The following is a 27996-nucleotide window of genomic DNA, read 5'->3' on the forward strand; positions in this document are numbered from 1 at the left end:
TTACCCCCCCCCCCCCGCCGGGATTACCTCACTTCCACAGGATGTCCTCCCCTCCCCACCCGGGATTACCCCCCCCATACTCTGGATTCCCCCCTCCCGTGGGATTACCTGCCCCCCACGCGATCACCCCCTTCCCACGGGATTACCCCTCCCAGGAGATTGCCCCCCCCCAACCCCCGGCATTGCCCCCCTCCCACAGAATTACCTCCTCCCCAGCCGGGATTAACCTGCCCCACTCGAGATTACCCCCCCCACACCCGGTATTACCCCCCCTCCCCGGGGTTACCCCCCCCTCCCACGGGATTACCCACCGGGATTACCCCCATATACCCCCCTCCCCGGGATTAACCTCCCGGATTACCGCCCCCCCCCCGGGATTACCCCCCTCCCCGGGGATTACCCACCGCTATTACCCCCATATAACCCCCTCCCCCGGGATTACCCTCCCAGATTGCCCCCTCCCCACCCGGGATTGCCCCCCTCCCCCGGGATTAACCCCCGGATTACCCCCCGGATTACCGCGGATTACGGCCGGATTACCTCGGATTACGGCCGGATTACGGCCGGATTACCGCGGATTACCGCGGATTACCGCCCATTCTCTCCCCCCCCGCAGGTCCCAGCCCCCCCCGGGCCCTGCCGCCCCCCCCCGGGCCGCCCCCTCCCTCCGCACGCCGCCCGCCCCGCTCCCCCGCCTGGCCTCTAGCCCCTCCCCTCCCGAAACTACATTTCCCATCACACCCCGCTCCCCACCCCGCTCCCCCTCCTCCCTCCTCATTGGCCGCCGCTTCCCGCCCTCCTACGTCACATCCGTCCCGCCGCCGGCCGCCATGTTGCGGGCGCTGAGGCGCTGCCGGCCGGGAGCGGTCGCGGCGGCCGCGCTCGGCCCCGGGGCCGGCTCCGGGCCCGGCCTCGCGTGGGGCCCGCGGCTGGTGCCGGCCCGGGGCCGCAAGACGCGGCACGATCCCCCCGCCAAGGCCAAGGCGGCCCGCCTCAAGCTGCCGCCGCCCGTCGACCCCACCGAGCTCGCCGTGGTCACCGAGCGGTACCGGCAGCACCGCGCCGTGCTCGGGGCGCTCCGGTACCGCGGGGGGGGGGGGGGGGGGGGGGAGGGGTTGGGGGGGGCTGGGAGGGCGGCTGTGGGGCAGGGGTTTAAGTATGGGGCTGCTGTGAGGTAACGGTTTGAGTATGGGGCTGCTGTGGGGCCGCTGTGGGGCACGGGGTCGGGTATGGGGTGGCTGTGGGGCAGAGAGTCGGGTATGGGGCGGCTGTGGGGCGCGGTGGGGGCTGTGGGGCTGTTCCTGGGCACCTGGCTGGGTATGAGGCTGTTTGGGGGTAATGGAGGGGTCGGGGGGTGGTGTCAGTGGGGTGTGGGGCTGTTTGTGGGGCTGCTGGGGGGTGGGAGTGGGACAGTCAAGTCTCTGTGGGGTGGGGGTTCGGTTGTGGGGCTGCCAGGAGGTAGAGGGCTGCCCGTGGGGCTGCTGTGGGGCAGGGGGTTGAGAATGGGGCTACTGTGGGGTAACAGTTGGAGTATGGGGCTGCTCCCGGGTACGGGGTCGTTTCAGGGTACCAGAGGTGTAGGGGGGCTGCGGGGTGCTCAGCGTCCGGTGCTCAGCGCCCTGCCCCGCGGCAGCTGCATGTTCAGGGCCGAGGTGCTGCAGCAGAAGCGCGAGGAGCGGCTGCAGCAGGAGGCCTCGGCGGAGCTGCAGGAGGAGCACCGGCTGCTCATGGCCTGGAACGAGGCCGAGAACGCGCGGCAGCGGGCACGCAGGTGGGGCTGGAACGGGGGTTGGTGTGGGGCTGGAACGGGGTTGGTGTGGGGCTGGAACGGGGCTTGGTGTGGGGCTGGAACGGGGCTTGGTGTGGGCCTGCTCAGCCTTTCCCCCAAAAACCTGCAGTGGGAACGGGGCCAGCGAGGGCTCTCATCCCAGAGAGAAGTTTATTCTGGCTGCCCGCAGCCTTGTTTTGCTCCCAGGTTATTGTGTCTCGCTTAGCCCCTTATTTTTTTTTCCCCTTCCCGTGTGGCAGAGAGGAAAGGATTAGGAAGGAAGCGGAGGAGCAGCGGAGGCAGAAGCTGCAGGCTGCCGAGGACAAGGCCCGGCAGGTGGCGGCCTTCCTGCAGGAGAAGCAGAGCGCCGTGCTGCGCCTGCAGGTACGGGGCATTCGCGTCGTGGGGAACGCAAGCGTCAGCTCCTGACAGCGTGAGGAAGGGATGGAGCTGACGCGGGAAGTCTGGGAGCAGAGGGAGGAATAATCCTCCCGAGTGGGAGCACCCCGAGTCCTCTTCCTGAGGCTGGCTCCTGTCTCGGGATCCCCTCCTGGAGCACGCAGGGATTCCCCCAGGCTCTGCGGCGGTGGGAAATGCCCTCACCGGAGATCAAATCCCTCCCGGCTGGCATTAAGCCGCTCCTGCCCTTCCCTTCAGGAGGAAGCCAAGTCGTTCCTCACCCCCGAGAACCTGGAGGCGCGCATCCAGGAGTGCCTGGACAACCCGCGCAACTACAACTTCGCCATCGACAAGGAGGGCCGGGTGGTCGGGCGCACCGTGCTGCCCTAGCGGGGCATCAGCCCAGCGGCTTCTTCCCTGCGGAGCCCGAGGCGGCCACAAAATCCTTGGACAGACGGGCTCTGGGGAGGGGGAGCGAGGCACATCTCGAGGGCTGCGATCCTTCCGGCCGCTTCACGGAGCCAAACCCAGCCCGCTCCCGGCTCCCCCTTTCTCCTCCTGCTGTGGTTTCCTGCGCTCAGTTGGTTTGGGTTTACCCGTGGTGAGAGCCGCGTGCCTCCTGCGGGCGGGGTCGTGCCCGGGCCTTGCCCCGAACTCGTTACCCCCCCACACACCGCTGCACCTGCCCGCCTGTGCGCTTCCACCTCCGGCACAAACCCCGGGTGCCAGCGGCCTCGCGCGGCGTTTCGGCCCCTCTAGTAAACTTGGTCTGAGTTTTGTCAAAAACACCGATTCTGTGCGTTCTGTTGGCTGAAAGCGTTCCTTGTTTGTCTTCCTCCCCAGGGGGAGGCCTGCTGGTCACCCTTTAGCCCTCTTTTTTATGTCACGTGGGGCTGAATAAGAAAATCTGCGGAGGACTTCTCCATCCCGGTGTCTCCTCCCCTCCCCTGCTCCTGCCAGCCGGTCTCAGACAGAGCTGGCCCCACAACCGCTGCCTTCGAGCTGCCCGACCCCGATTCCCCTGCCCTGCTCCCTGCGGACAAATCCCCCGCTGCAGGAAACCCCCTTCCAGCCTCGCTTCGACCCGCACCACCCTAAAACCTCCCTTTTCCCTCCCGCCTTCCCCTGCTAAACCAGAAGCCTGCAGCCCGAGCAGGCAGCACACAAAACCCACACACGTTTAGTTTTTATTCTCCAGAGCAGCTTTATTCCTAATTAACAACCTCACGGGCCAGAGGGAACAGACGAGGCCGGATCCGTGCAGCTTTCCCCCGGTGCTCTACGCGAACAGCGCCTCTCGCTCGCAGGCTGGGTCGGCCACGCAGCCCTCTGCCAGGAGAGAAGGGAGAGCGTGGCGTGAGCGAGGTGGCACGGAGCAGCACCTTTGTCTTGGTTTTAGGGCAAGAAGCAGCACCCTTGTCTCGGTTTTAGGGCGCGGAGCAGCACCCTTGCCTCAGTTTTACAGCAACGACGCCGTGCAGCAGCTCCCCATCGTGCTTTGGAGCCCCTGTGGCATCGCGCCCCAAAAATCTGGGGCTGGCAACCCAAAACAAGTGGCGTCAGAATCTGGCCGCTTGCCCTGCCCTGCTTTTTTTTTTGGCTCAGGTTTTCCCCTCCCAGCTCTGCCCCGTGGGGCCTGGATCCCCGGGGGGGGGGCTCACCGCTGCTGCAGCAGATGCCGGGGGCGGCGCAGCTCGCCCCGTCGCCTCCGCAGGGTTTCCTCCCGGACTCGCAGGGCGTGGGCAAGAAGTTCTCCTCCTGGCACCGCAGCGTCTCCGAGGTGCCCAGGTAGCAGCCCAGCTCCTCGCCGCAGCAGATGTTGGGCCCGAAGCAGTGCCCCTGGTTCCTGGGGCCGCAGGGCAGGCACTGCACGGGGCGGAGAGGTGCTGGGAGAGGGGCCGCCCGCTCCCCCGCTGGTTTTTTCGGCCTCCCCCCGCTCCCTCCTCGCCCCCCCAATTTCCTCCTCACCTCTGCGTCGCGAGGGCTGTGCCTCGGGAGCAGCACAGCCCCCGTAGCTCTGTTAAAGGGTTGCTCAGGCGCCGCTTTCACCCCTAAAACGGCCGTCCTATGAACCCCCTGCCCGATTTTCCCCACTGGAAGCGTTTTTTCCCCGGATCGAACAGCGTCGGGGAAAAAGCAGCGGGTTTCCATCGCTGTCCTGCTCCTTTCCCCCTCTCCCCAAGCTGCAGGGGGGCCGGCCTGGCCTGCAGCAGCTGCCCGACCCCAAAACCCCGTTCCTAAACCGTTCCCCGCGCCTCGTCTGGGGGATCTGGGAGGATTTGGAGCAGGGAAGAGCTCCACCGAGGCCAGAAGAAGGATGGGGAGGAGGAAAGCAGCCGGCGGGGCCCTACCTTCCTGACGTCCAGCGCGGCGCGTTTGCCCCCGATGGGGCAGTTCTGGATGTAACATGCCGAGGAGAGCGCCAGGAGCCCCAGCAGGCAGACGGCGAGCGCCTTGGAGGGCATGGCTGCGGGTTCTGTGGGGTCGCGACGCTTTCTGGGGCCTCGTCGCGGCCGGCGGAGGTATTTATAGGGCCTGCGGCTGCTTAGCATGCCGGCGGCGTCACCCGTTTCCCCTAAAAGCCCCGAGGCGTTGCTCTCCGCACCGGGGGCTCGCCTAATCGCCGCGGGTCGAGGACGTGAGGGCAGCGCCGTGGCGCTCATTTGCTCCTTGGCGCCGGCTGCGGCGGGGGGGGGGGACGCCTGGGGGCTGGTTTTGGGGTGAAACCTCATGTTTTTCCTCCTCCGGCCCCCTCGGCTGTGGGTTCCTTGCTTTGTGGGGTGGGGGGGGTTGGAGGAAGGCGTCCCGAAGGCTGTGGGGTGAGGAGGGTGAGCTGTAGGGAGGCTGTGGGCTTGGCCCTGTGCAAATCCCGTCTGGTGGGGGGCAAAAACAACCCCGCACAGCCTGGGGGCTCTGGGTTGGGGTGTGAAATGCGGTGTCCCGTCCTTCCTGCCCCCCCTCTGCCTGCCTCTCGGCAGCGCGGCAGCTCCAGGTGACCCCAAACCCACCCCAGCTACCCAAAACCCCATCGTCGAACACTCAAAAACCCCAAATCCCCCCCAGCTCTCACCCCGGAGCCTCACCCGTGGCTTGACCATCCTCCCAAGCCCGAAGCTCCCCGCCTTCGTTACCGCAATTAAGAGCTTCCCGTCTTGAATTAATTCCCCGGCAGCTCTTACGTCCGCGGGGAGCGCGACCCCGAGCCCCGCCGGCGCCTGCTTAATCGGGGGCACGCGGCCCCGTGGCCTCCGCTTAGCGGGGCCGCGGGTATCGGGATCAGCGGGGTCACCCCACACGGCCCCCGGCGCCCTCGGAGGTGCGCGGAGCTGACGTGGGCAGCGCAGGATGCGTCCCCCTGGCCGGAGGAGCTCCACCTCCCCGCCGGTGCCACCTCCCCCGGGGACCCTATAAAGGCCGGCCGGCCCCGCGCGCGGCCAGACGCCAGCCCAGGGGGACCGCAGGAGGGACTCGGCTCCGTTTGGGGACACGGACCCCAAAAACCCGCCCGCAGCCCAGAGCGAGGACCCCGTAAGGGTAAGCGACTTGGGGGTGGTGTGTGCCCAAATGCCCCGAATCCGGGGGGGGAAATGTGCGGGGTGCTGGTCGGTGAGCGATGGGATCGCTGCGATGGGAAGGTTTTGGGGTTTGGGGTCAGCTCGCAGATCTTTGGTGGTTTTGGGGTGGTTTTCCTGCCTTTTCTCCCATTTAGGAGGTGGAGATGGAGCCGGTGTCGCCATCCGAGGGGCGCGATGGGTTTGCGCCGTGGCAGCCCCAGGACCGAGCTGGCTGTACCAGGAGCCGAACCCCAAACCTCCACTGCCCGAAGGCACCAGAACCCCAAAGTGCCCCACAGCGGGGCTTGGCGAAGAGGTGAGGTGACGGTGACATCCTGGGGCGCGTCCCCATCCCGGATCTGTGTGTGCAGGGCGGGTCAGCACCCGGGGGTGCCGGCGGGGACCCCGGGGTGAGATTTAACGGGCAAACCCCAAAGGCTGGCTGTGCTGGGTGGGATTTTCCCCTTTTCATTCCGAAAGACCCGTGGCAAATCCCGCACCCAGCCCAGCAAAATCCCTACGGCTGGGAGCCGACCCTCCGAGGTGGAAAATCCCGGTGGGAATGGGACGGGTGCGATTTGGGGACTGGGGATTTGGGGAGGGGGCTGCAGGCGCCGCAGCCACCCACCGTGGACCCCACCCTGACCATCCCCGAGCCGCGTCCGCGTCCCCGAGCTGCGGACGTCCCCTCCCCGTCCCCTCCCCGTCCCCCGTGCCCCACACGAGGCCGGCACAGTGCAAGAGGACATTTATTGGGGCTCGTATGTACACGGCGGGGACGGGCGCGCGCGGCGGCGCGGCTCAGAGCCCGGGCTGCTTGCCCTGCTGCCGGCCCGCCAGGTGCATCAGCCGCAGCAGCAGGTCTCCGGCCGAGCCGTCCAGCACCGTCAGGTTCTTCTCCGCCGCCTCCTCCGCCCGCTCGCTGCCTTCCTCCAGGCAGGAGGTGTCCACGGCGCAGGTGTCTTCGAAGGAAAGCAGGGGACGGAGTTAGGAGAGGGTTGTTTTTTTTTTTAGACCAGGGCACCCACCTGGCTTGAGCTCCAGCTTCGGGGCTCGTATGAACCAGGGAGCGGGGGGCTGTTGGGGATTTTTCTGGGGGGTCGGGGGGATTTTTGTGCCTGGTTTGGCAACGTCTTGAGGCTTGGGAAGGCGCCGGGGCTGGGTTTGGGTTCAGCTCCAAGCCCCGTCTCCGTGTCCCGAGCTGGGGACATGGGTGCTATCGCTCTGTGCCCACCTTCCCTTGGGGAGGCGATGGCAAACCGCAGGGACAGCAGCTCTTTGCACCCCCCAAACCCCTCCCACACCTTCCCCACTCCCCAAAACCACCCCAAAACCCCCCCAACTCCACCTGGGCACCCACCCCAGCCCCATCACCCCCCCGCCTCCACCTCCCCAAAACCCTTTCGGGTCCCCCTTCCCCGTTACCAGCGCTGCAGCAGACGCCGTTGGCAGCGCAGTGGCCGCCGGAGCCGCAGGGCTGCCCACCGGGCTGGCAGGGCGAGGGCAGGTAGTCCTCCTCGGCGCAGCGCCGCGTCTCCGCCGTGCCCACGTAGCAGCCCAGCTCCGCGCCGCAGCAGATGCCGGGACCGAAGCAGTGGCCTCTGTTCCCCGGGCCGCAGGGCAGGCACTGCGGGGAACCCGGCAGCTCGAGAACCCGGCCCCAAAATAAAGGGGAAGGGGCTCTGGGCTTGGAACCCCTCCGTGTCAAAAAAAATCCACCCTAAGACCCCGCAGGTGCTGCCCCACCTCCAGCACGTGCCGAGGTGGCTCCCCACGGACGCTCCCAGCACGGTTTCAGCCGTATCCCCCAACCCCACCAGCACCCAAAGGTGCCACCGGTCTCGGGGACCCTCTGCGCCCCACAAACCCACCCCCAGCACCCCGGAGTCCCCTCGTGGCCCCGTACCTGCCGCAGGGCTGTGTCGGCCAAGGCGCGCTTGCCGCCCCGGGGGCAGTTCTGGATGTAGCAGGCGGAGGAGAGGGCGAGGAGGCAGAGGAAGGAGAGGGGCAGCGAAGGCTCTGCCATGGCTGGGGGTGCCCGGAGCGGTGCCACGCGTGCGAGGAAGGCGGCTGCCCTGCCGCTGGCTGCGCTCCGCATCTGGCCCCGTGCTGTGCCGCCGGCTATTTATGCCACCGTCCCCCCCTGCCCGGGGGAGGAGGAGAAGGAGGAGGAGGGCGGGCTGTTGGTTTTTTTTTGTTTTATTTTTTTTTCCTGTTTTCTTTCCCAAATCTCATCCAAGTGAATCTGTAATTGAGGTGATTCAGTGCAGAAGCGCAAGCGGCAGAGCACAGGGCTGGCAAATCCCCCGAGCCGGAGCTGCTCGGGGGGCACGGGGAGGGGTGCTCGGGTTGTGGAAGGGCTTGGTTAGCTCGGGGGGGGCTGCCTGGGGAGAGATGGGCTGGGGGCTGCGGGTTTTAGAGGGATGGTGGTCTGGGGGTCCAAAACCCCACAGGGGTGTAGAGGATGCAGGTCTGGAGGCGCTGTTTGAGGAGGGAGGATGGACCGGAGGAGGTGGGTTCGGAGGTTGGTGGTGTAGGAGGGAGGATGGACTGGAGGATGAGGGTTTGGGGAGAGATGCTGGTTTGGGGGACAGGGATTTGGGGAGATGCTGGTTTGGGAGATAAGGATTTGGGGGGGGGCTGCTGGTTCGGAGGATGATGACTTGGGGAGGGATGCTGGTCTGGAAGATGATTTGGGGAGGGACACTGGTTTGGGAAATGAGGATTTAGGGAGGGATGCTGTTTTAGAGGAGGATGCTCTGGGAGGGATGCCGAGATGCCGGAGGGGAGCACTGGGGTGCACGCAGGCACCCCTAAACCAAGGGGCTCGGCCACAGCGTGCCGAGGTGCGGCGCCAGACCCCTGCCACGAGGGACAGCCAGCCCCAGCCCTGAATATTCCTGCCGCTCCCACGTTCCCTTCCCAGCGACGCCGAGGTCGCCCTCGGCGATGTGAAATTAAAATGTGGCGGGGAAGCAGCCACCCCATGAGCATCCGCCGCCCCGAGGGCGTCCCGGCCCCGGTGGCGCTGAGGAGGGGCTGGATTTGGGGTGCCAGAGGGATGGGGACGGCAATGGGGGGGAGCCTCCGGGCAGGGCCAAACCTCTGGGATGCTTTCTTATCGCAGAGGGGAAACTGAGGCACGGAGGGGTTGGGGCAGCCACACCACGGGCGTGATGCTTATGGTGTCTGGGGGGGGGGGGTGCCCCAGCCTCATCCTGCCCCGTGGATTTGGAGGGATGGATGCATCACCCCGGGGGTGACGGTGCTGGTTTGGGAGATGGGGGCAGTGACTCATTAAGGTGCAGCCTTAATGACCAACAGCGTTAGCGCCGGCCACGTCCCCCCCCCAGCTCACAGCAGGTGCCAGACCCGCTTGCGTTGCAGGGCCGGGGAGGATGCAACAAATAATAATAATAATAAAAAAGAAGCACTCGGCTGGGGAAACTTTTCTTTAAAGCGCCCCAAATGTCAGCTCTAAATTGGGCAGCGGCGTTACACGCTCATGCTCCGGCTCTTCATTACTGTATCGTAAAAAAAATTACATTAGCCGCAGCGATCTGCATTCAAATGACTCTGTGTCTGGAATGATAACGCGGGAATATGAGATTAAAATGTAATTACGCTCTTTAAAGTCGAGGAAGGTTAATAAAAATGTTTTCCAAGTTGCGGAGGGTGCGCAGCCGCGACGCGGAATCACTTACGGGAATCAAGGGGAGGATGGGGTGGGAGGGAGGGACGGGGGCGCCGAGGCAAAAAAAAAAAAAATGGATGGAGGGCACGAAAAGGGGGCTTTGGGATGGAGGCACCGCGGGGGATGTGCTCGGGGGATGTCCCCAGCCCGTGTCAGGGCTCAGCCGGTGGGGTCCCTGCAGGGCCGTGGGGCTGAGCCCAGCGGGACACCCACCCGCGTGCTCTGGGGCTCCCAAATCCCCTCCTGGCACCCACTTGGGGCCCCTTCTCCACGTCCCCAGCCCTGGCTTTGCTCTGCCACGTCCCGGCTCATCCCCAGGCTCTGGCGGGCCCCAGCGGAGCCCCCTTCGTTAGCAGTGAGCTCCTAACGAGATGCGAGGCGGCACGGCGTTAATCGGCACTGGTAGCCGTGCCCGAGGCACCGCCGGGGCGCGTTGGCAGAGGATCGTGCCCATCGCCTGCCCGGGTGAAGCGGCGCTCCCCAGATTGGCGTGTTTTTCACCGCTCTTAGCAGCGCCCGGGGCTCCTCCAGCCTGTCACAAGCTCGTCACTCGGTCACCGCGCCCTGGTGGCCGGCAGCTCCCCAGGAGGAGACGGCCTCGGTGCCGGAAAACCGAGCTGCTCACGTCCGCTGCCTGCTCTGCACTGGAGCTGAAGGGCAGCTGGGAGGGGAGGACCCCACGGTCACCATGGGAGCGAGGAGGAGGAGGAGGAGGAAGCACGTCCAGCTGGGGCACCAGGCTCGGTCCCTGAGCAGCGCAGAGCGAGAGGTGCGCATGGGGAGATTCGTCCCTTCTCCCTTCCCCATCCTCTGCCAACAAAAATTGATGCACGGGCTGCAACTTGCTGCCCAAGGGTCCTGCAGTGCCCACGGAGGGGGAATAGGGTGGAGGAGAGCTCGGAACAACCCTACAGAACAGACACAGGTTCCCTGAGCAGGGGTTGGACCGGGCACGCTCCCGCCACCCCTGCTCCGCCAGGCTGAGCGCTCAATTTCCTTGGTGGAGAACCACGGGGAGGTAACTCGTGCTCAGCCCGAGCGAGCTGGTGCCCAGCCTGATCCGCTGCGCGCTGGCAGGGCTTCCCCAGAAACTTCTGGGCTGCTGCGGCTTCGCCGGAGGCGAGGGGGCTTCGCCTGTGCCAGAGGAGGAGGGCGCCGCGCGGCCGGGAGCGCTCGGAGCGAGCTGGAGGCCTGGGGCGGAGGAGGTGCGAGCGCTGAATCACGCCCGGGTGGCTCACGGCACGCACAGCAGCACGCAGCTGGCAGGGTTTAGGCTGCCTAAAAAAACCACGTGAGGTTTTTAGGAATCGTTTTTGCCCCTTGGCTGGGGGTTGTTTGAAGACGGGGGCTTCACATCTTCGCTGCAAAGGGAGGTTATGAGCTCCCTAAGACCGGCGCGGCGCCGGCACAAAGCGGCGTTGCGTCTGCTTGATGAGGCTGCTGCTTGCTCAGACTAGAAAGCCACGAAATTCATGAGCTGCTCAGCAAGGGGGTGCCTTTTAAGAGAGAATCAAGGCATTGCATGTAAGGTGATTCAGCTGCAAGCTCGTTACCCCAGAGAAACCGGCACGGAACACGGGCGAGAAACGCCTGCTCGGCGGAGAGAAATTATCAATTAAGTGGCAGCAGCAGGGGGGGCTTCCAGGTGACAAAACCCTCCGCTGTCACCTCACCCTCGGCGCAGCCAGGAGACAGAACGTATCTGAGTAATTTTCCTCTGTTTTTTTTTTTCCCCGAGCAGCTGTCTGAAGAGCAGAGCTCCTCCGAATTTGACAGCTGAGTGGCGGCCCTGAAAGCCCGCCGACAGCCGCCAGGACCCGCGGGCCCGCAGCTCACCTCCCCGTGCGTTGACATAGCTTTTTTGCAGCCCGTTTATTCAGGAATCTGCCAAGAAACTCCCCGCACAGCACCACTAACACGCACGCTGAGGCTAATGACGAGGCGGGGCGAGGGGCTGACTTGAACCACGGTTTTATTAAGGCGTAAATGTCTATCAGGCGGACGGGAGCCGGGCCGGCCACGCGACAGGAACCGAGAGGCGGGGTGTGGGAGGCGATGGCTTTTCTACAAAGGGGCCCTACGAGCAGAGGGAGGTCGCTGCCAGGCCCTCGTGCGTTCCCCACGGCCTCTCCTCGTGACTCCGGCAGGACGAGCGACGTCGGGGGGCGAGGCGGGGAAGGGGAGAGGCGGGGTAGCCTGGGTGTTGCGTGACCCACCACGAGGAGCCGGTGAACGGCTGCTCACCGACCGTTTAAATGGTTTTTAACTCACGGGGAAGCGAAACTCCCTGCCCGAAAGGCACCTACGCTAACCACTGAGCCACGGGGACGGTGGTGAGAGGGCGGGCGTGACGGCGATCGGTTCTGTATAAATACAAGTTCCTTGGTAAGGAAGCTATGGCTTTTGTTATCCTCGGGCCGCTTTGCTCCGGCGCGACGCTCTAACCCCGCGCTACTCCCTAAGCGCAAGGAGACCCGAATCCTCTCCACGATTACGGGGGCTCAGCCGGCAAGCTCTCCAAAGGCCGTCGTCCTCGTACGAATCCACGCGGGCGGCGGCGGCAGCTCCTGTTCCCTCGGTCCTCCCGGCAGGTTAGAAGTGAACCCTCCTGACTTCGTGCGTGGCCACCGACCGCTTGCAGCTCCCGCACGCCACGGCCGGGGACTTCTGCTTCTCGGCCAAGCAGGGGCGGCACAGGAGGTGGCCACAGGGGAGCTGGTAAACGGGCTCCGTCTTGAAGTAGGGCGAGAAGGTTTTGCCGCAGGACGCGCACCCCTGGGGCTGGCCGCTCCTGCCGTGCTCTGCAAACGCAACAGGAGAAGAGAAGCTGCTTGGGCGGGGGCTGGAGAACCCCCACCGGGCCGAGCAGACTGCGTGCTGTAGGTGCTCGCATCCCAGGACCACAGCCTGGTTTTTCTCTCTCTACCACGATAAAGGGAAGGGTCTGGCTTCTGGGGGGGGGGATTTGTGCTCGGGAGGGGCTGCCTCAAACCAGCATTTGCCCCGTCGGGCTTTTAATTGAGGAGAGGTGATTCCAGAGCTTTTCGTTTTTAACCTAGACAATTTATTGGCCTCCCTCCCTCTGTTCTGGCACTCGAATTCAAATGTGTTCCTGCGCAGGGATCATCTCGCATGCCTGTCACCTGCCACCCGTGAAGGGTCGCTCACTCAGCTCTCAAATAGCAGCAATTTTGAAGGGGACAGGAAAAAGCTTAATGGCTCCACGTCACCGCGAGACATCCAGAGCTATTCCGAGGCTGTCACCGGGAGCCGCACACCCCCAGCCCTGCCTCGGGGACACTCAGTCCTTGCGTGCCTGCTCATGCCAGCAGCAGGCAGATCCTCGCCCAGGGCAAGGAGAGGAAGCCAGCAGAGAGGGCACTGGCTTGTGGAGGGACATAAAAAGGGAAAGAGAAATCACCTGGGGCACGCCCACACAGCCAGGGCTGTGATTAGGGCCTCTAGCTCATCAGCCTGGTGGCTTTATACGTGCATATTCGTACCTGGTGGGATTCTAGGCACAAATTTGGCTCTGCTGGCACCCAAAGACGCCGAGCAGCAGCGCAGCCTTCCCTAAAAACCCGGTCCCCGCCCTCGCGCCCCGCTCCCGGAGGCGTTCGCCGCTTACCGAGGCCGGAGGCGGCGTTCCACGAGGTGCTGCAGCCTCCCTCGCCCTGCTGCTGCCCTTTCATCAGCTTGGCCGTGAAGGACGGCATGGAGCTGAGCGCCGAGGTCAAGGCCGTGTCCAAACTCTCCGCGAGTTTTTGCTCGTGAGGGATCGCGTCTGCGGAGAGAAGCAGAGGTTTGAGGAGCCGGGCGCTTCTCGGCGGGGTTACGCCAGCGTTTCGCCCCGCGCAGCGCCGAAGACCTGCTGTTAATTAAGACCTCACATGAAGCAAACGTCGCTAATTAGCTAAATCCGTCTCCCGGGGGAAGAGCTCAGCCTTACTGCTGCACGTCTGCCACGGCAATCAGGGCTGGCGAGGGCTGAAAACGGTCTGCCCGGGCCGGAGCAGTGCTGGGGGTGTCTCTCTCCCTCCTCCCAGCTCCTTCCCCGAAGGCTCATCACCCAGAGCAGCGACTCGGTTTAACACCAGACAGGACACGGGCGTTGCCGTCTGAAGCAGCTACGGCCGCGCAGACGGCAGCTCCAGCACCCCGCAGGTGGTCCTGGGCAGCCCAGGGAGGAAGCAAACGTGCCAAAGAGAAGCGGATTCTAGCCAGAGAGCTGGCCCGGAGGAAGGAGAGGCACCTGCCCGGGAGCTGGGCTCTTTACCTGGGGTCTGGCAGCTGGAGGTAACCGTTACTGGAGAATAAACCACAGCAGGGAAGAGATCTTAGGGGGGAGAGGTGTGAATTCCCTGGTGCCTCTGCCTGTCACCTCCTGAGCCGTCAGGCACCCCCTGCCCGACCCGCGGGGAGCACCCCGGGCCGTGCACACCGCCGCGTGCCGTGGCTGCCGGGCAGGAGCTGGGCAAGCACTCGGCTTTCCAAGGGGTTTCTCAGAGGCGCTGCCAGATCTGACACGCCGAGGAGGAAAGGCGAGCAGTGCCCACCTCCCCCTCCTCCATCACATCTCGTGGGTAACGTCTCCTCCACGGAGCCCGGAGAAGGTTTGGCAGCAGGCTGTGCAGGGAAACGCTCCCAGAGCCTCGAGCCCAGGCACAGCCCCGAGCGGTTCTTTTCCCCTCAGCGCACGTTTTTTTTGCTGTTGCAGGAACACACGGGGCGCCTGGGCTAAGAGGAGCTACGATAAAAAGCCACCCTCACATCGAGCCAGGGCTTTACGAAGAAAGGCGGCTTCCACCCGGCCGCTGGCTTGAGAGCAGGAAGGGGAAGGGAAATAAAACCTAACCCAGCGAGCCGAGCTAACGGGAGGGCTGGGAGGCAGGCGGCACAGGTAACAGTGATCGCGACGAGCCCGGAGGGGAGAAAAAGCAAAACAGGAGCAAACAGCACCCGGGGATGGCGGGTTGTGCTGGGGAGAGAGGGGGCGTAAATGAGGCGATGAACCCAGCGGCAGGACTTCTATCAGCGGCAAAATGCAACGGCCTCGGAGCTCTCCGGAGGCAGATCTGTAGGGGAGCCTCCTGGTTTAAAAAGCCGGCCCCGGGCTGTCAGGACACCGCAGAAACCGAAGCGAGTCAGGGAGGCAGGTACCTGTGGAGCAGTCCATTTGGATCAGGTGCGAGTCACTGTCCGTTTTCATTTTTTTAGCACTGTTCTCTGAGGTAGCCGCGACGAGTAAGTGTGTGGCAGAAAAATAAAGCGGCTGGGCGGAGCCGGGATCCACGCAGTCCATTTTCCTCTTCAGAGCGGAGATGGTGACGGAGGAAGGAACGAGCGTCTCGGGGGCGTGAGCCCTCCCGAGCAGGTTGGTGCCGGGGACGCTGTGCTGCAGGAGGAAATGATCGATCCTGGCCTTGAGGGTGGGGTGAGGCAGGGGCTGCGAGTGCTGGCCGAAAGCCACCCCGGTGAAAGGGTCGCTGGGCACCCTGCCCCACGCCGCCTCGCTCCGGTTGCACTTCTCCAAGGTGCTCTGGTCGATCACCTTCCCGGAGGGCAGGAGCACGGGGAAGGTCATGATCTCCAGGGTGATGGGGTCCAGGAATTCTTCGGGGATGTCCTGGACCGCGTCCACCAGCTTGCGGAGGGCCTGCCGCTCGCCGTCGTTGGCGCCCAAGGGCACGCAGTCGCTCTCCATCGGCGTCCAGAGCTCCGGCTTGAGGCTGCCGCCGTCCTGGGCGAGGCACTGGGAGGCCAGCTGAAAAACCCCCTCGATCACCTCCTGCGGGCACGACTTGGCAGGCTGCCCCCACACCTCCAGCCTCTTGATGCATGGCAGGCCGCCCCCGGCCACGTGGGTGATGCAGAGCCTCAGGTGCGAGACGTTGCTGAGCGAGGCGGGCCCTTTGTTCCACAGCTCTTGCGACACGGAGCCGGGGTAGGAGCAAACGTTCTCCATCTGATGGAAGGGAGGCCTCGGCTTGAAGCCTCGGTGGCCGAACGTCACCTTGCTTTGATTTTTTAAGACAGCTTTGCCCACCAGGGTGAAAACGTCTTTGTCCGACACGGGCTGACCGGCCAGGCCTGAGAAATGCCCCTCGGGGTTCTGCCAGGAGGTTTTGTTGCACGAGGTAGAGGTGTAAACTTCGAGCCCGGAGAAGGTTTGGTAGCCTCCGGAGGAGACGTCGATGTTGATCCTGCAGATCTCAATGTTGAAGGGGAAGGAGATGGTGACGTGGACGGGGGGTTTGATGAAGTACTCGCTGCGGAAGCCGCGGTTTCTCCTGGCGAGGTCTTCAGAGATCAGGTTCTCCACTTCGTAGCCGTCGGCAGAAATCTGCGTTTCAAGAGAAAAACGGGTTTCAGTTGAAGCAGGAAAATAAACAAGGAATTATTTCCGCAAGGACTTATTCTTAAGACAACAAATCTAGAAGCCCTGGCTGTGGTTTCACGTGTAGCTGGGACGAGGGGAGATCCGCCCCCTGCCTCCTCCCAGGCACAATGTCCCGTCTCTGCACCCTCTGCCACCCGGCCAGTGGCTTGCAGAGCCGAAGTAACTTGCTGTGAGGGTGGAAATTCGTGTGTGGGTTGGGGTTTTGGCTGGGTGGGTGAATTAACTCGAGGCCTGGAGGGGTTGGGAGAGCAGCACGGCTGGGAGCAGGGCGCTGGGGAACCGGGAACCTTCCCTCTGTCAACAGCGGTGAAACGTCAGCTCCTCGTGCCCCGTCAGGACGCTCTCTGAATCTTACCTACCCCTTACTCAAAGGGGAGACTGACGCAGGGAGACACTGCTCAGAACGGGCTTTCGGCTAAAAACGAGGTGGCAGCTACGAGGTTCTGATGATGCCGAGCAAAAACTGGCGGATTGGTGCCTTCAGCCCAGAGCTGCATGTTCTCCTGGACAAGGGGGGGGGGCGGTAATCTTGCGGGGAAAAACTTATCTAGAGTCACAGCACGCGCACCTGTAGGCACATAACGTCGTCTCGTTATGAGATCCTGCTGAACGAGGGCACTTCCCCTCCGATAATCAGCCTGTGCCACGTTAGAGCACTCACGGAAGGCCACACGGTGTTCTGACGCTGACTAGCGGCGCTCGCGTTCATTAATCCAAGCACGGCAAGGGCAAACCAAGTTTTGAAGAGCAGCGCCGGCCCGCTGGGAAATCTCCCCGGCCTGATTCCTCCGAGCCTTCGGCTCCGCTCCGTGTCCACATGCGGACCCCGAGCAGGCAGCGGCTCCCGTGCTAAAATCCCTCTCTGAGCTGCGTACAGAAAGCCGGGAGTTTGGAGGAGCTGCCCTCGCCGTGCCTGCTCAGGAAAGCCCAGCCACGCTGTGCTAATTAGCCAGCCTGCTAATTAGCACAGATGAGCAGCAAACAAGGCTCCCCAGGCTCCAAGGCGCTTCCACCTAGCCCCTCCGCCCCCTCCACCAGCACATTTTTACCTTGTTGCAGTGAATTCTCGGCTTGAACTGGGGGAGACAGACGTTGATTACCATCTTGGCAGCTGCAGAGGGCTCACTTCCTGAGCATCAGATTCAGCTTTCAAGAAAAAAATAAAGAAAAAGAAGGTAAAAACAGGCGACCGCCAGCGAAAGGCTCTCGTGTTACAGCACGTGGGACCCGCACGGCGCGACCTTGGACCAAAATCTTCGCCTCCGTGCCCATTTGCTCCCCGTGTCCTGGGTTCTTCTGCTGCCTGCCCCGGGGGGCAGCTGGGATGGAACGCAAGTATGAATAATCGTTAGTTAACAGCTCCGCGGGAGCTGAGGGCGTGAAATAGCTCTAAGGGAGGGCATCTGCGCCCCCCCCCCCGCCGGCGTTCAGTAACCCAAGCGGAGTGAGCAGCGACCGCCGGGACCCCCAGGGCAGGTGGAAGGGGTCCGCGTGGTCTGGGACGAGGAAGGCGGCACCCGAGGCACCGACGCACGCAGCGCGGGTGGTACGGGGCGGGCAGGAGGCGCAGAGCTGTGCCCCTGCACTCCGACCTCCTGCCTTGCCGGCCCCGAGGGGCTCCGGGGTTGCGCAGCGCTGTCTGCGGGGAGTTTTTCAGACGGCTTTCTGAACCGCCCTGACCCCTGGCGCCTGCAGCTGGTGGGAGTGAGACCCGAGGTTTAGCTGCGGATCTGCTGCTTTTGGGTTCGTTCCGACCCCGCTGCCTCGCAGGTTCCTTTAGCTCTGATGTGATGACACATCAGCCCTCGTTGTTCCTTTTCCTGGAACAACCCAAGATCCCCCTCAGCCCCATTTCTGATCACGGCACCTTCTTGTGCTACAGATCCCCCCTCCCGGCAGCGCTGCCCCACGGGCCGTAAGCCTTCGTGGCCGCCCAGGAAAGCTCCTTCCAAGCCCGAGCCCGTTCCTGAGGTTACGGCCTCCGCCCTTATCCCTCTCCAAGCCTTCCATCAGCTCTGGCAATCAGCTCTTCGAGGCAATTAGCAATTAGAGGGTGAGACCAGCAGCCTCCAGAGCTGGAGGCGCACCAGGACGTGCCACCCCGCGGGGACGCCACCCCGAGCAGCAGCTCCAGCAGCGGGACCGGAGTCCCCTCTGCACAAAACTCACGCTTGGGGGTCGCAGCACCCCGATCCCCACGGCCAGCCTTCGTCCCACCGCTCCGCTCTCACCCCTCTGCCCCGTTTACGTGCAGCTCCTGGGGGAGAAGCCCCTCTAGGAGCTCCAGCCCCAGCCAAGCAGTGCTGGAAACGCTGAGGAGCTGCGCGTCCTCCCGACCCCCACGCCAGCACCGTGCCTAAAAGCCACCCCAATTTTTTTTTTTCTTCCCCCAGAACCACAACAGCATCGACGCCGTCCCGCTCCCGGAGCAAAATCCACCCCCATTCGTTGCGGGCAGGGAAAACAAAGCAACCACAGAGAGGAAACGGCTGTAAGAGCGGGTTTTATTCAGCACGGGAGCGTTTCTGAGGCTCGACGTCCCACAGCAGAGCGCGGGGCAGGTGCCCGTCGGCGGAGCGGAGCGGGCGGACGTGCCAAGGCAGCCTCAGCTGACGGAACGGCCTGCCAGAAACGAAACCAAAGCCCGGAGACCGTTTAAATCGGCAGAGATGCAGCGGGCGGTGCTAAGCGGCCCCGCCGAGCAGCGCCGGGTCGAACACTTTGTAGTGCAGGTAGCTGAGCTTCTCCGAGCGCGTGCGCTTGAGCAGGGGGAACCACTCCCAGAAGGGAAGCTCGACCACCACGTAGCCCAGGTGCCGCAGCTGCCGCCTCTTCAGGCGGTGCAGCCCCAGGAGCCGCTTGGACAGGTAGCAGTAGTGGTTTCGGTTGGACACCTGGATCGCCAGCTTCACCCCCCGAGGCTGCGGGGGCAGCACAGGAGGACGGGGGGCTTGGAGGGGGCCCCCTAGTTCGGGTGAAACACGCAACGAGGTGCCTGCGGTAACAGATGTGCCTGAAAACCAAGAGTGGGGAGCTCGTTCTCCTCCCACCTGCTCCCAGCCAGGAGCCGTGGCTGCATTTTCCGCTTCCAAACGAGCCTGGCCGCCCGACTGCCCCTTCAGGAGCTGAGCCATCAGGTCGTCCGTCAGGCTAACCCCGAGGTCTTTCAGCGTCTTCCCCGCGGCGTCCTTGAAATTGAAAGGGACGGGGCGCCCATCCGTGGCTAAATGCACCTCCAGGTCGCTCGAGCGGGTGTGAGGCAGGATCATGTGGCTCTTCATGTACTCGGGGCCGCCCAGCACGCTCTGGAGAAGGGTGGCGGCTTCCACGATCTCGGGCCTGACGTAGATTTCCTGCTCGGCGAAAGCCAAAACCATCTCGGTCATCTCTTGGTAGAGCTGAGGGGCGAGGCGGCTGCCTCGGTAGCCCGGGCACTCGATTTCCACGCTCTTGCCGAGGGTGAACAGGTCCTTGAGGAGCTCGTATTTACTCGCTCTCGTCTTCCGGACGAATTCGTCCCTCAGAGCATAATCAATGAGCTGCTCCGGGAAGCGTCTGACGAACGCCAGGCCGAGCAGGCCGGTGAGGAGGTGCTCGGGGAACCTGTCGAACTCGTGCAGCTTCCTGCCCATGTGCTCGATCAGGCTGGAGTAAAACTCCTCCTCGTTCGGGGGCTCGTAGTCCAGGCACCCGAAGGACCACAGGAACTTGGCGACGTCCTTGCTGCGGCAGTACGACACCTTGGAAGGCAGGGCCGAGGCCACGGCGGCCAGCACGCCCTCGTCGTAGTAGTGCAGGGAGGAGCAGGTGAGGGTGATGTGCATGATGCCCTGGATGTTTGTGGCCGGGATTCGGGGGGGAATAACCCTCCCCAGCTCCCTGAGGAGGGGCAGGTGGTCCAGGCGAGCGGAGCGCAGCATTTTGAGCACGTTGACCAAGGCGTAGGTGCTCATCTCCTCCATCTGCAGCGAGACCCTGTCGGCGATCCTCCTCATGAGGCGGTCGGAGACGGCGCTGAGGGACTTGAAGAGCCCCAGGCAAACGGCTCCCACCTCCTCCAGGGTGCAGGAGTCCAGGTGCTTCCAAAGAACGCCCTCCAGCTTCTGCACCAGGTCCGGGGGGGATTTCCGCCCTTCGCCGATGATGTAGAGGAGCTGGACGAGCTGGGGCAGGCCGAGGTCCTTGCAGCTCCTGGCGGCGTAGCTGAAGAGGATGCCGAGGTAGGAGGGCACGGCGCGCTCCAGGCAGCGCCAGCAGTCGGCCACCAGCAGCAGCTGCTCCAGGCTCATGGCCCAGGCGCGGCGGCAGAAGTCGCGCTCGCAGGCGTCCAGCACGGGGTGAGCGGGAGGGACGCGCAGACGGACGCAAGCCTTCAAAACCTCGACGAGCTCCGGCGTGCTGAAATCCTGCATCCGGTCGACGGCGCGGCAGCACAGGGCGTTGAAGCCGGGCTCGGACACCAGCGCGGGGCGGCGCTCCTCGGGCAGGCGGCTCAGCTTGTGGAAACACTCCGCGATAGCCCCCGGGCTCTGGCTGCCCCTCTGGGCGCTCACGGCGCGCAGAACCGCCTCGCCTTCTTCCCAAGGGAGGGTCTCCAGCGGCTCGAACCTGTCGTAGCTGAGGGCTTTGTACTCAGGCCGCCCCCGCTGGAACAGGCGCGGGTCCTCCTTGGAGTCGTGCAGCTCGCTTTGCTCCCGCTCCGCCTCCTGCTTGGCTCGCGTCGGGGCGTTGTGCCTGCGGGGGGGCTTGACCAGGGCATTTCTGGTGGGCGGCAGAACTTGGACGGAGGCAGCAGGGAGCCCACGAGGCTCCTGAGCAGCGTCAGGGCTGGTGGGAGCGTCACCGAGAGGCCGCCCGGAGCTCCCAGCCCTGCTCCTGGCGTAGGCGGCGGGGTTGTACGGCACCCTGTAGCCCGGCGGGGTCAGCAGCTGGATGGTGGCAGCGGCTTTGCTCCTGGCGCCGGCGATTTTGGGGTTCTCCTCCTCCTTCGGCGGGCTCTCGCCGCCTCCGCCCTCGGCCTTGCACGGGGCTGAAGTCAGAAGCGCGGCGGTCACCCTGCTCAGCCTCGGGAAGCGGCGGCGTACGAGCGCCGTGGCCATGGCTCGCAGCTTGAGCGGGCTCTGAGCTGCCTCCGGGTACTGCAAAAAGGGCAGACGGAGAATGAGCGGCTTCCGCCGGGCACGGAGCGCTTGCCATCTAATTCCTTCACGCCACCCGGAGTGCGGTGACTCCAGCTCTTCCCCCCCGCGAGGCCGTGGGGCTGTGGGAACACCCACGGCGCTGCCCCGCCGTTGGCGCAGCGGCACCCGGAGGCTGGGAGGCTCCGAAAGCTGCCCACGGAGGGGCGGCCCGCGGGGTGGAGGCAGCAGGGGGGCGAAACGCGGAGCAAAGGAGGCAAGAACTAGGAGAAAAGCTGCACCCTCCACGCACGGGAGCCAGATGTGGGGAACTGAAAGCCTGGAAAGGCCTCCCCAGCTCCTGCCTAAGCCAGCCGCAGCCGAAAAGGGTGAGGATGAGACATCTGTCAGGAGCTGAGCTCCGCGCTGCCAGCCCGCTCCGGCTGCCAGAGGAGCCTGTTTGCCACGAGTCAGATGCTGAGCGTTAAAAAAATTAAAAATCAACAACAAAAGCCCCGGGTCAGCGCTCTGCACTGCACGCCCTCGTCTCACCGCGTGCGGCCAGCCCCGGGACGCGTTACACCCGGCAGTGCCAGCCTCCTCCTCCTCCTCCTCCTCCTCCTCCTCCTCCTCGCCGCTGCTCCCACGGCACGCAGGACATTGGGAACGGGGGAAGCGGAGCCCGGCAGAGACACAGCAACACCACAACCTGCGAAATCCTGTGTTTGGGGGGAATAAACCCTGCATGGAGACCTCTCTGCAGGCTGCTCCCTCGCCGGGTGGCTTTACCTCTGCCTCAACGTGGCTGCGTTTGTCTGAGGACAACATCCCGGCGGGAATTGGGAAGGGAAAAGAAGGGTGGGAAGGGCTGGGAGCGCCTGAAGAGCAGCAGGGGTGAGAGGCACCGGGCACGCGCTCCTGCTGAGGACTTCTCGGCTTCTTCCCTCCTGGCTCGGCCAAAACGGGGCACGGGGCTGGTGTTTTTAGGATGGCTGCTAAATAACCAGCAGGTACCGGGAGACGCTCAGCGGGCACTCACCGTGCTGAGCACCTCCAGGCGAGGCAGCTCCCGGGTGCTCTGCCCCCCCCCCCCCCCCGCAGCCTGCTTTATGGCTGCAAAAGAGCTCTGGATTTCAAAGCCGTCCCCGTTCAGCGCATATCAATGCCTGATTACGTTTAATTTCCATCCCTGCTGGCTATCACGGCCAGCTGGAGCTGCCCGCAGGCAGCACGACGCCTGGAGCCCTGCGCAGGCTGCGATCGCCTGGCTGGGGAAGGAGATCCTGAGCCCTCCAGCACCACCGGCTCCCCGAGCCGCTCGTGGGGGGGCCGCAGGACTCATCTTGCACGAGAGGGGGTTTATCTGACCAGGGATTTCCGCTCTGGCTCAGTGCTGCACGCCCTCTGGTCATTTTGCTGTCACTGAGGGGCAGGCAAGCAGCACCCAGAGACACGCCACGTCTTTAAGACACGTCCCGTTTGCCGCTGGGAGCTGATCTGAGCCTACCTGCGGCACTCAGCGCTCCGCTGCCACCCAAAACACCCCTCGCAGCACCCACAGCCCTGCTTCAAGGGCAGGGAATCAACGTCCCGGTGCCTGCACGCCGCGGGCGAGCATCGCCCGCTGCTTGGAGCCCATCCACGCAGCTCGGCGTTAAGCTCCGTGAAGCCTTTGGGAAGATATTCGGTAAGGAAAATATTCCTTTCCTCTCCTGCCCTGCTGCAAGAGCACGCAGAGAGCACGGCGGGATGAGGCTGGCAGGGTCATCAGACTCCCAGCACCTTATAAAAAACGGGTGAGGTCCCTTTGCCCGTGGCTTTCACCCACCTTCACCCCGAGATCGTGATCTTTTGAGTTCCTACAGCGCTCCTCCTCCAGCCCAGCCCACCTCTCCCATCTGTTTCCCTGCCGCCTGCAGTGAGCGGCCTCCCTTCCTCCTAATGCCGCGCTCCTCTTGGTTACACGTGGCCGGGCTCCTTCCCACCTCCGGGCAGACCTCGCTAAAAAAAGATTCCCTTATCACGGAATAATGAAAGGCGGGAGAGACCTCCGGGATCACCTGGCCCAACCCTGCCACCGCTGTCACCCACCGAACCACGTCCCCAAGCACCGCGTCCAACCCTTCCTTGACCACCCCCAGGGACGGTGACGCCACCGCCTCCCTGTCACCCCGTCCCCACACCCGACCGCTCTGTCTGAGCAGAAATGTCTCCTCATTTCCCACCTGAACCTCCCCGGGCACACCTCGAGGCCGTTCCCTCTCGAGGCCGCCCCCAGCCCCCCACAGCTCCCTGTCAGGCAGAGAGCAACGAGGCTTCCTCCGAGCCTTCTCCGAGCCTCCCCCGGGCCTCCCCTCCTCCCCTGCACCCCTCCCCCCCCGCTCACCGGGCCCGGCGCTGCCGCCGCCGCCGCCGCCGCCGGCTCCGGCCCTGCCGCCCGCCGCCGCTTCCGGGTGCCCGCTGGTGACGCACTTCCGGCCTACGGGAGCCGAGCGGGAAAGGGGGGGGGGGAGATTGAAGCGAGGCCGGTAGGGGGCGAGCGGGCAGCGTCACGTGGGGTGAGGCGGGAAGGGGGGATCACGTGGTAGGGTCCTGCGGGGCCTCAGGGGGGCGCCGCCATCTTGGGGCGTCTTGAGGTGATGGAGTGACAAAAGCACAAAATCACAAAAAAATCACAAAAAATCACAAAAAAATCACAAAAAAATCACAAAAAATCACAGAATCACAGCAGGACACCCCGAGTTCAAAGAATCGGAAAATTATTAAGGGTGGAAAAGCCCTACCACATCATCTGGTCCAACCACCCCCCTACCACCAAACCACGTCCCCAAGCACCGCGTCCAACCCTTCCCCGAGCACCCCCAGGGACGGTGACGCCACCACCTCCCTGTCACCCCGTCCCCACACCTGATCACTTTCTGATAAGAAATGTCTCCTCATTTCTCACCTGAACCTCTCCTGGCACAACCTGAGGCCATTCCCTCTCATCCCATCACCTGTGAGAAGAGGCCGACCCCCACCTTTAGCCTCAGAATCACAGAATCACCAAATCTAGGTTGGAAGGGACCTCCCAGATCACCGAGTCCAACCTCTGGCCTAACACTAACAAGCCCTCCACTAAACCGTATCCCTAAGCTCTACATCGAAACATCCCTCCTTTATGGGTAACTGTAGAGTGAATGCTTGCGCAGCCCTTGTACCCTGGGGAATAAGGGCTGGGGATGGCCGTGCCCAGCAGCATCGCCTCCGTCAGCTTGCAGAGATGGACGTGGAGGTGTGCACTGCTCCTCTCTGCTCCCTGCAGCCTTTCCCTCCGGCTCCGTGATGCCAGGCTGCTCTCCATCCTCTGGGCCAGGAGTTGCCAGGAGGTATCGGTGCTTTCACCATGCTCCCATTAAGGCTGCAAGGAAGCTGTGAACCAGCACATGTATGGCAGTGCTGCTGCGTCCAAGATGTGGGATTCCCTCATGGGGCCATCTCCAGTATCCCCCCAAGCACCATTCCTCGAATATCTCCCCAAATCCCCTGTAGTTTTTCTGCTTCTCCCACCCGCACGCAACACAACCAGGCAAGCACGCAGTCGGGTTTTTAAAAGGGGCCTTTCTCCATTTTATTTTGCCCAATAAAAATCCTTCACAGTCAGATAGAGATAGGAGAGTGAGAGATACGTATACATATAGATCTTCATATATATTTATATATATACATACCTCTGTACAGATATATATATATATATATTCACCGTAGAAAATCGCGAAGGCCGTAGCTCTTCACATCTTTATAACCCCATGGAAACATACAGCAGACTAGCAGTAGAGTGTGAAATGTGGTATAGTTTTAACAAGAATTTCCTAAATGGGTACACCTTTGCTGTACAAAAATCCCGGAATGCTGCATTTTGTCTCTTTATTTTTCAACCTCTTTTTGTTAAATACACTGACCAGAGGCGAGGTCAAGACAACAGTGTTTGAAAGTGACTGGTGGACAGGAGACACACCCAACCTTATGGAGTTCTTTTTTAAATATTTTATTTTTTTTTTAATTTTTTATTTTTAAAGTATATATATATAGATATATTTTTTCTTTTCTTTTTTTTTTTCCTTTTTTTTTTCAAAGTCTCATTAAACGCAGTTCAGAGAACCAGCAACAGTCAACGCAGAACGAACAGTAACAGAGTCGAGTTCAGAACACTTCTGGTTTGAATTCACAGTAAGAGCAGAGAGAGAGACCGAGGCTTCAAGAAACAAACAGAGGAGAGAAAGCACAAGGCTGGGATTGCATTTACAGTCGGGCAGGTCCAAAACGTTGGACAAAGGGTCTGGTGCAGAGATCCTACACACACACAGAGCCTGGAAAGCTCTGGCCGCTCCCCTGCGGGGCTTTTATTGCTGGTGAGATCAGACAACAGGCTTGCTCGGGGCGCCAGCCGGCCCAACCTGACGTCCCTTCATTGGGGAGCTGGGTTTTGGGGTCTTTATAATCTGCTGGAGAAGAGACGCGGAGACGGGTGACTACGTGCATTTATTTCGGATGAGGAAACCCTCACAACCGTACTGCCCAGTGCAAGGCGAAGGCCAAGAGAGAGTCCGGACGGGCCGCCTCTCAGCTCACAGCATTTACCAGGTCCGAATGAGTGCAAACAAAGACACCTTGGAGGAGACCTAGCCCTGGGCCGGGCTCTGCAGGGACTCCACTGCGTGGAAAGAGACTGCATAGACACATCTGGGGTTGTGCAGCATTTTGGCACCGGTGGTGGAGCTCTGCCTGGGCACATTTGTTCCCTTTGGCCACTGGAAGGGAACCCACGTGCCACCATGGGCACCTTCTCCTCCAGGAGGGCTCCTTGGTCTCCCGTTGGTGTCTGGCTGTCACCAAATGTGACTTTGTGAGCTCAGACACCCCTGGGGACCCGGTGGCTTCCATGGCAGTGAGCTGGTGGAGAAGACCCGCTGCAGGCAACCAGTAACAGTTACGGGATGGGAACCAAAGGAGGGTGGAACACACCTCCCAGAGACCCAGACTGCCTGCCTGCTGCACGTGGGCACCTCCAGGCTCCCTGGACACATGGGCACCACCACACTCAAACCCTTGGTGGTTATTTGGAGCCAGACCTGGCCTCACATCCCTTTCTGAAAGAGGAGAGCCCAGAGCTAGAGTTACAAAGGTACTCAAAGGAACGTTGGCTTGCCTGCAGGTACCAGAGCTGGGAAGTCCCATTTAAATCTCTCTAGAAAAACCTATTGCTTTGTGACAGAAAGCAGAGACTTTCTGCCTGAGAAAACAGATCTGGGAAAGAGCCCTGAGCACACAACCCTGCATGCCAGAGGTTGTCCCGGGCTCCAGACCCAACGCGATCCCCTTCATTGGGTGAACCAGGGAGGAAGCTTATGCCAAAAGTGCAGAGGCTCAGTTCTGGTTTCGCTGACAGTTGCACTAATAGAACATCCTATTGGGAAGCCTGAAAGCAGCTGGATGTGATCCCAACGCCCCGGTGCCCCCCGGGGAACAGGAGGCATGGGAGCTGTGTGAGCAGGGATACTCCTGCCCCTCGCACCCCTGCTTTTGCAGGGGTAGAAGGGCTGGGAACCCCCCGCAGCTGGCTGGGTGTAGTGTTGTGATGGTGTGAAGCCCCACGCAGTGATCTCAAGGGGCTGCAGGACATGGGGATGTCCTGCAAGAAGCTTCCTACAAGAAGCGAGATCGCTCTCGGAGGTAAAGCAGGGCTGATCTAGCTGACATGGGAACGACAGAGAGAAAAGGTGAGGATCAGTAGCCTGGTAGCAAGCTCCCCTGAGGGCAGGGTCTGGACAAGCTGCTCTCAGTGAGAGTTCCTGCTTGTTAATAAATATCCGGGAGAGCACTGGGACAGTGGGGACTGAAAAGAGGCAGGGGAGGCTTGAAAGTTGATGCAGAGGAACAGAAGGGTGCAGGCAACTTGGGGAGCAGATCTCCAGCAGGGGATCTTGGTGAAAAGTAACTCTGTAGAGTGCCCTTTGAGGCTGAGGGATTGGGTTAGAAGAACGGTGAGCTGGACCTGCTCTCGTTCAGGACAGAAGTGAATTTCTCTCGCTGGCCCCCGCTTCAGCTGCCTGAGGCTGGGAGTGGGTCCTGCCTAGAGCTCCCCCTTCCCAGCCTCTTCCCTTCCCGGGGGGGGGTGAGGAGGCAGCTCCAGGCACGCAGTCGGGCGCCTTCCAGAGATCTTTGGTCGTGCTGCTCATGAGCTCGCTGCTCGAGCGAGCTGTAAAGTGCCACAGCGAAGGGCAGGGGGGGTGGCTTGGTCCTTCCCGTGGGCAGAGCTCGCGGGTGGCAGGGCACAGGGGGACACCGCTGGGAGCCTCTCCGTCTGCAGGGGGCTTTGTGGGGACCCGAGGATGGGCAGGGGGGACTTCAGCCTTAGGGGGTGATTACAAGTCTTGGCAAGCACTGAGGCAGGACGAAGTGACACCGGGCTGCTCTGCGGGAGCCAATCCCAAGCGGATTGCTTTCCTGGGAGCCCTCTCCATTTCCACGGCAGCCAGCAAAAGGTGCTGAGCACCCTCCACGCAGCTAATCGGTGTGCTGTGTTTGCTCACGTAACGGCTCCTGGAGCGTGACTCAGTGGGTGCTGTGCTGCTGGAGGTGCTCCAGGTCTTCCCAACCACTGTCTCTTCCACAGGTCTCGGGTCGTATTGGCCCAAGCCCCATGGATCCCAGCACATCTGGCCCTAACCGCGTGCAGGGCTTTGAGGGCAGCACCAGAATTTGCAGAATTACATCTGAGCCAGGACGTCACGCAGAGTCCCATCAGCTCCAGGGCTGGAGGAGCAGAGGTGGAGAGGACAGCTGGGATGTGGCCAAGCCCGAGGTGAGTTTCACGGGACAGAAGCATTTTATTAACCTCAAAGAAGGACAAGGCGTGACCCTCCTTGGCCGTTCTCTGAACGTGTCATTAAAATGCCAGTCTGGCACCCTTCCAGCAGTCAGACAAACCCGATGCCTGCAGGTTTCACTGGGTCTATCACAACACACTCATTCCTGGCACCACTGCAAAAAAAAAAAAAAAAAAAAAAAGGAAAAAGATCTGG

General features: G+C 62.6%; 5 protein-coding genes and 1 long non-coding RNA gene across 6 annotated transcripts; 1 reads left to right on the forward strand and 5 right to left on the reverse strand.

Moving 5' to 3' along the window:
* The first annotated feature begins 787 nt into the window (after positions 1-787).
* MRPS26 (mitochondrial ribosomal protein S26) lies at positions 788-2953 on the forward strand. Its single transcript, XM_035324186.1, has 4 exons — positions 788-1081; positions 1634-1771; positions 2029-2152; positions 2426-2953. Exons 1-4 carry the CDS (start codon positions 831-833, stop codon positions 2555-2557), a joined length of 645 nt encoding a protein of 214 aa, XP_035180077.1. The 5' UTR covers positions 788-830; the 3' UTR covers positions 2558-2953.
* Positions 2954-3431: 478 nt separating this feature from the next.
* Positions 3432-4638, reverse strand: LOC118165843 (neurophysin 1). Its single transcript, XM_035324188.1, has 3 exons — positions 4519-4638; positions 3829-4033; positions 3432-3496 (listed from the first exon to the last, which is right to left on the reverse strand). The coding sequence occupies exons 1-3, from the start codon at positions 4630-4632 to the stop codon at positions 3447-3449; spliced, it is 369 nt and encodes a 122-aa protein (XP_035180079.1). The 5' UTR covers positions 4633-4638; the 3' UTR covers positions 3432-3446.
* Positions 4639-6454: 1816 nt separating this feature from the next.
* Positions 6455-7819, reverse strand: LOC118165842 (vasotocin-neurophysin VT). Its single transcript, XM_035324187.1, has 3 exons — positions 7628-7819; positions 7147-7348; positions 6455-6683 (listed from the first exon to the last, which is right to left on the reverse strand). The coding sequence occupies exons 1-3, from the start codon at positions 7817-7819 to the stop codon at positions 6523-6525; spliced, it is 555 nt and encodes a 184-aa protein (XP_035180078.1). The 3' UTR covers positions 6455-6522.
* Positions 7820-11893: 4074 nt separating this feature from the next.
* On the reverse strand, positions 11894-23342 carry UBOX5 (U-box domain containing 5). Its single transcript, XM_035324185.1, has 5 exons — positions 23319-23342; positions 16865-16961; positions 14576-15758; positions 13044-13199; positions 11894-12216 (listed from the first exon to the last, which is right to left on the reverse strand). The coding sequence occupies exons 2-5, from the start codon at positions 16916-16918 to the stop codon at positions 12008-12010; spliced, it is 1602 nt and encodes a 533-aa protein (XP_035180076.1). The 5' UTR covers positions 16919-16961; positions 23319-23342; the 3' UTR covers positions 11894-12007.
* Positions 18395-21760, reverse strand: FASTKD5 (FAST kinase domains 5). The gene is made up of 2 exons (XM_035324499.1): positions 21722-21760; positions 18395-20953 (listed from the first exon to the last, which is right to left on the reverse strand). Exons 1-2 carry the CDS (start codon positions 21758-21760, stop codon positions 18500-18502), a joined length of 2493 nt encoding a protein of 830 aa, XP_035180390.1. The 3' UTR covers positions 18395-18499.
* A 1666-nt stretch (positions 23343-25008) lies between the features above and the next one.
* Positions 25009-26620, reverse strand: LOC118165844. The gene is made up of 2 exons (XR_004750261.1): positions 25893-26620; positions 25009-25848 (listed from the first exon to the last, which is right to left on the reverse strand). It is a non-coding gene; the product is annotated as an uncharacterized LOC118165844 (long non-coding RNA).
* Between the last annotated feature and the right edge of the window lie 1376 nt (positions 26621-27996).

The sequence above is a fragment of the Oxyura jamaicensis genome, chromosome 4 (genome assembly GCF_011077185.1).
Source record: "Oxyura jamaicensis isolate SHBP4307 breed ruddy duck chromosome 4, BPBGC_Ojam_1.0, whole genome shotgun sequence".
Taxonomy (NCBI): domain Eukaryota; kingdom Metazoa; phylum Chordata; class Aves; order Anseriformes; family Anatidae; genus Oxyura; species Oxyura jamaicensis.

Coding starts and splice junctions, on each gene's coding strand:
- LOC118165842 (XM_035324187.1), bottom strand. CDS start 7,819: ATGCGGAGCGCAGCCAGCGGCAGGGCAGCCGCCTTCCTCGCACGCGTG. Junction 7,349..7,627: donor CCGACACAGCCCTGCGGCAG/GTACGGGGCCAC, acceptor GGTTCCCCGCAG/TGCCTGCCCTGCGGCCCGGG. Junction 6,684..7,146: donor CGGCGTCTGCTGCAGCGCTG/GTAACGGGGAAG, acceptor TTTCCTTCGAAG/ACACCTGCGCCGTGGACACC.
- FASTKD5 (XM_035324499.1), bottom strand. CDS start 21,760: ATGTTGTCCTCAGACAAACGCAGCCACGTTGAGGCAGAG. Junction 20,954..21,721: donor GCAGCCACGTTGAGGCAGAG/GTAAAGCCACCC, acceptor CCCTTTTTGCAG/TACCCGGAGGCAGCTCAGAG.
- UBOX5 (XM_035324185.1), bottom strand. CDS start 16,918: ATGGTAATCAACGTCTGTCTCCCCCAGTTCAAGCCGAGAATTCACTGC. Junction 13,200..14,575: donor CCAAATGGACTGCTCCACAG/GTACCTGCCTCC, acceptor TTCTCTCCGCAG/ACGCGATCCCTCACGAGCAA. Junction 12,217..13,043: donor GAACGCCGCCTCCGGCCTCG/GTAAGCGGCGAA, acceptor TTGCGTTTGCAG/AGCACGGCAGGAGCGGCCAG.
- LOC118165843 (XM_035324188.1), bottom strand. CDS start 4,632: ATGCCCTCCAAGGCGCTCGCCGTCTGCCTGCTGGGGCTCCTGGCGCTC. Junction 4,034..4,518: donor CCGCGCTGGACGTCAGGAAG/GTAGGGCCCCGC, acceptor CGCCCCGTGCAG/TGCCTGCCCTGCGGCCCCAG. Junction 3,497..3,828: donor CGGCATCTGCTGCAGCAGCG/GTGAGCCCCCCC, acceptor CTCTCCTGGCAG/AGGGCTGCGTGGCCGACCCA.
- MRPS26 (XM_035324186.1), top strand. CDS start 831: ATGTTGCGGGCGCTGAGGCGCTGCCGGCCGGGAGCGGTCGCGGCGGCC. Junction 1,082..1,633: donor GCCGTGCTCGGGGCGCTCCG/GTACCGCGGGGG, acceptor GCCCCGCGGCAG/CTGCATGTTCAGGGCCGAGG. Junction 1,772..2,028: donor GCGCGGCAGCGGGCACGCAG/GTGGGGCTGGAA, acceptor CCCGTGTGGCAG/AGAGGAAAGGATTAGGAAGG.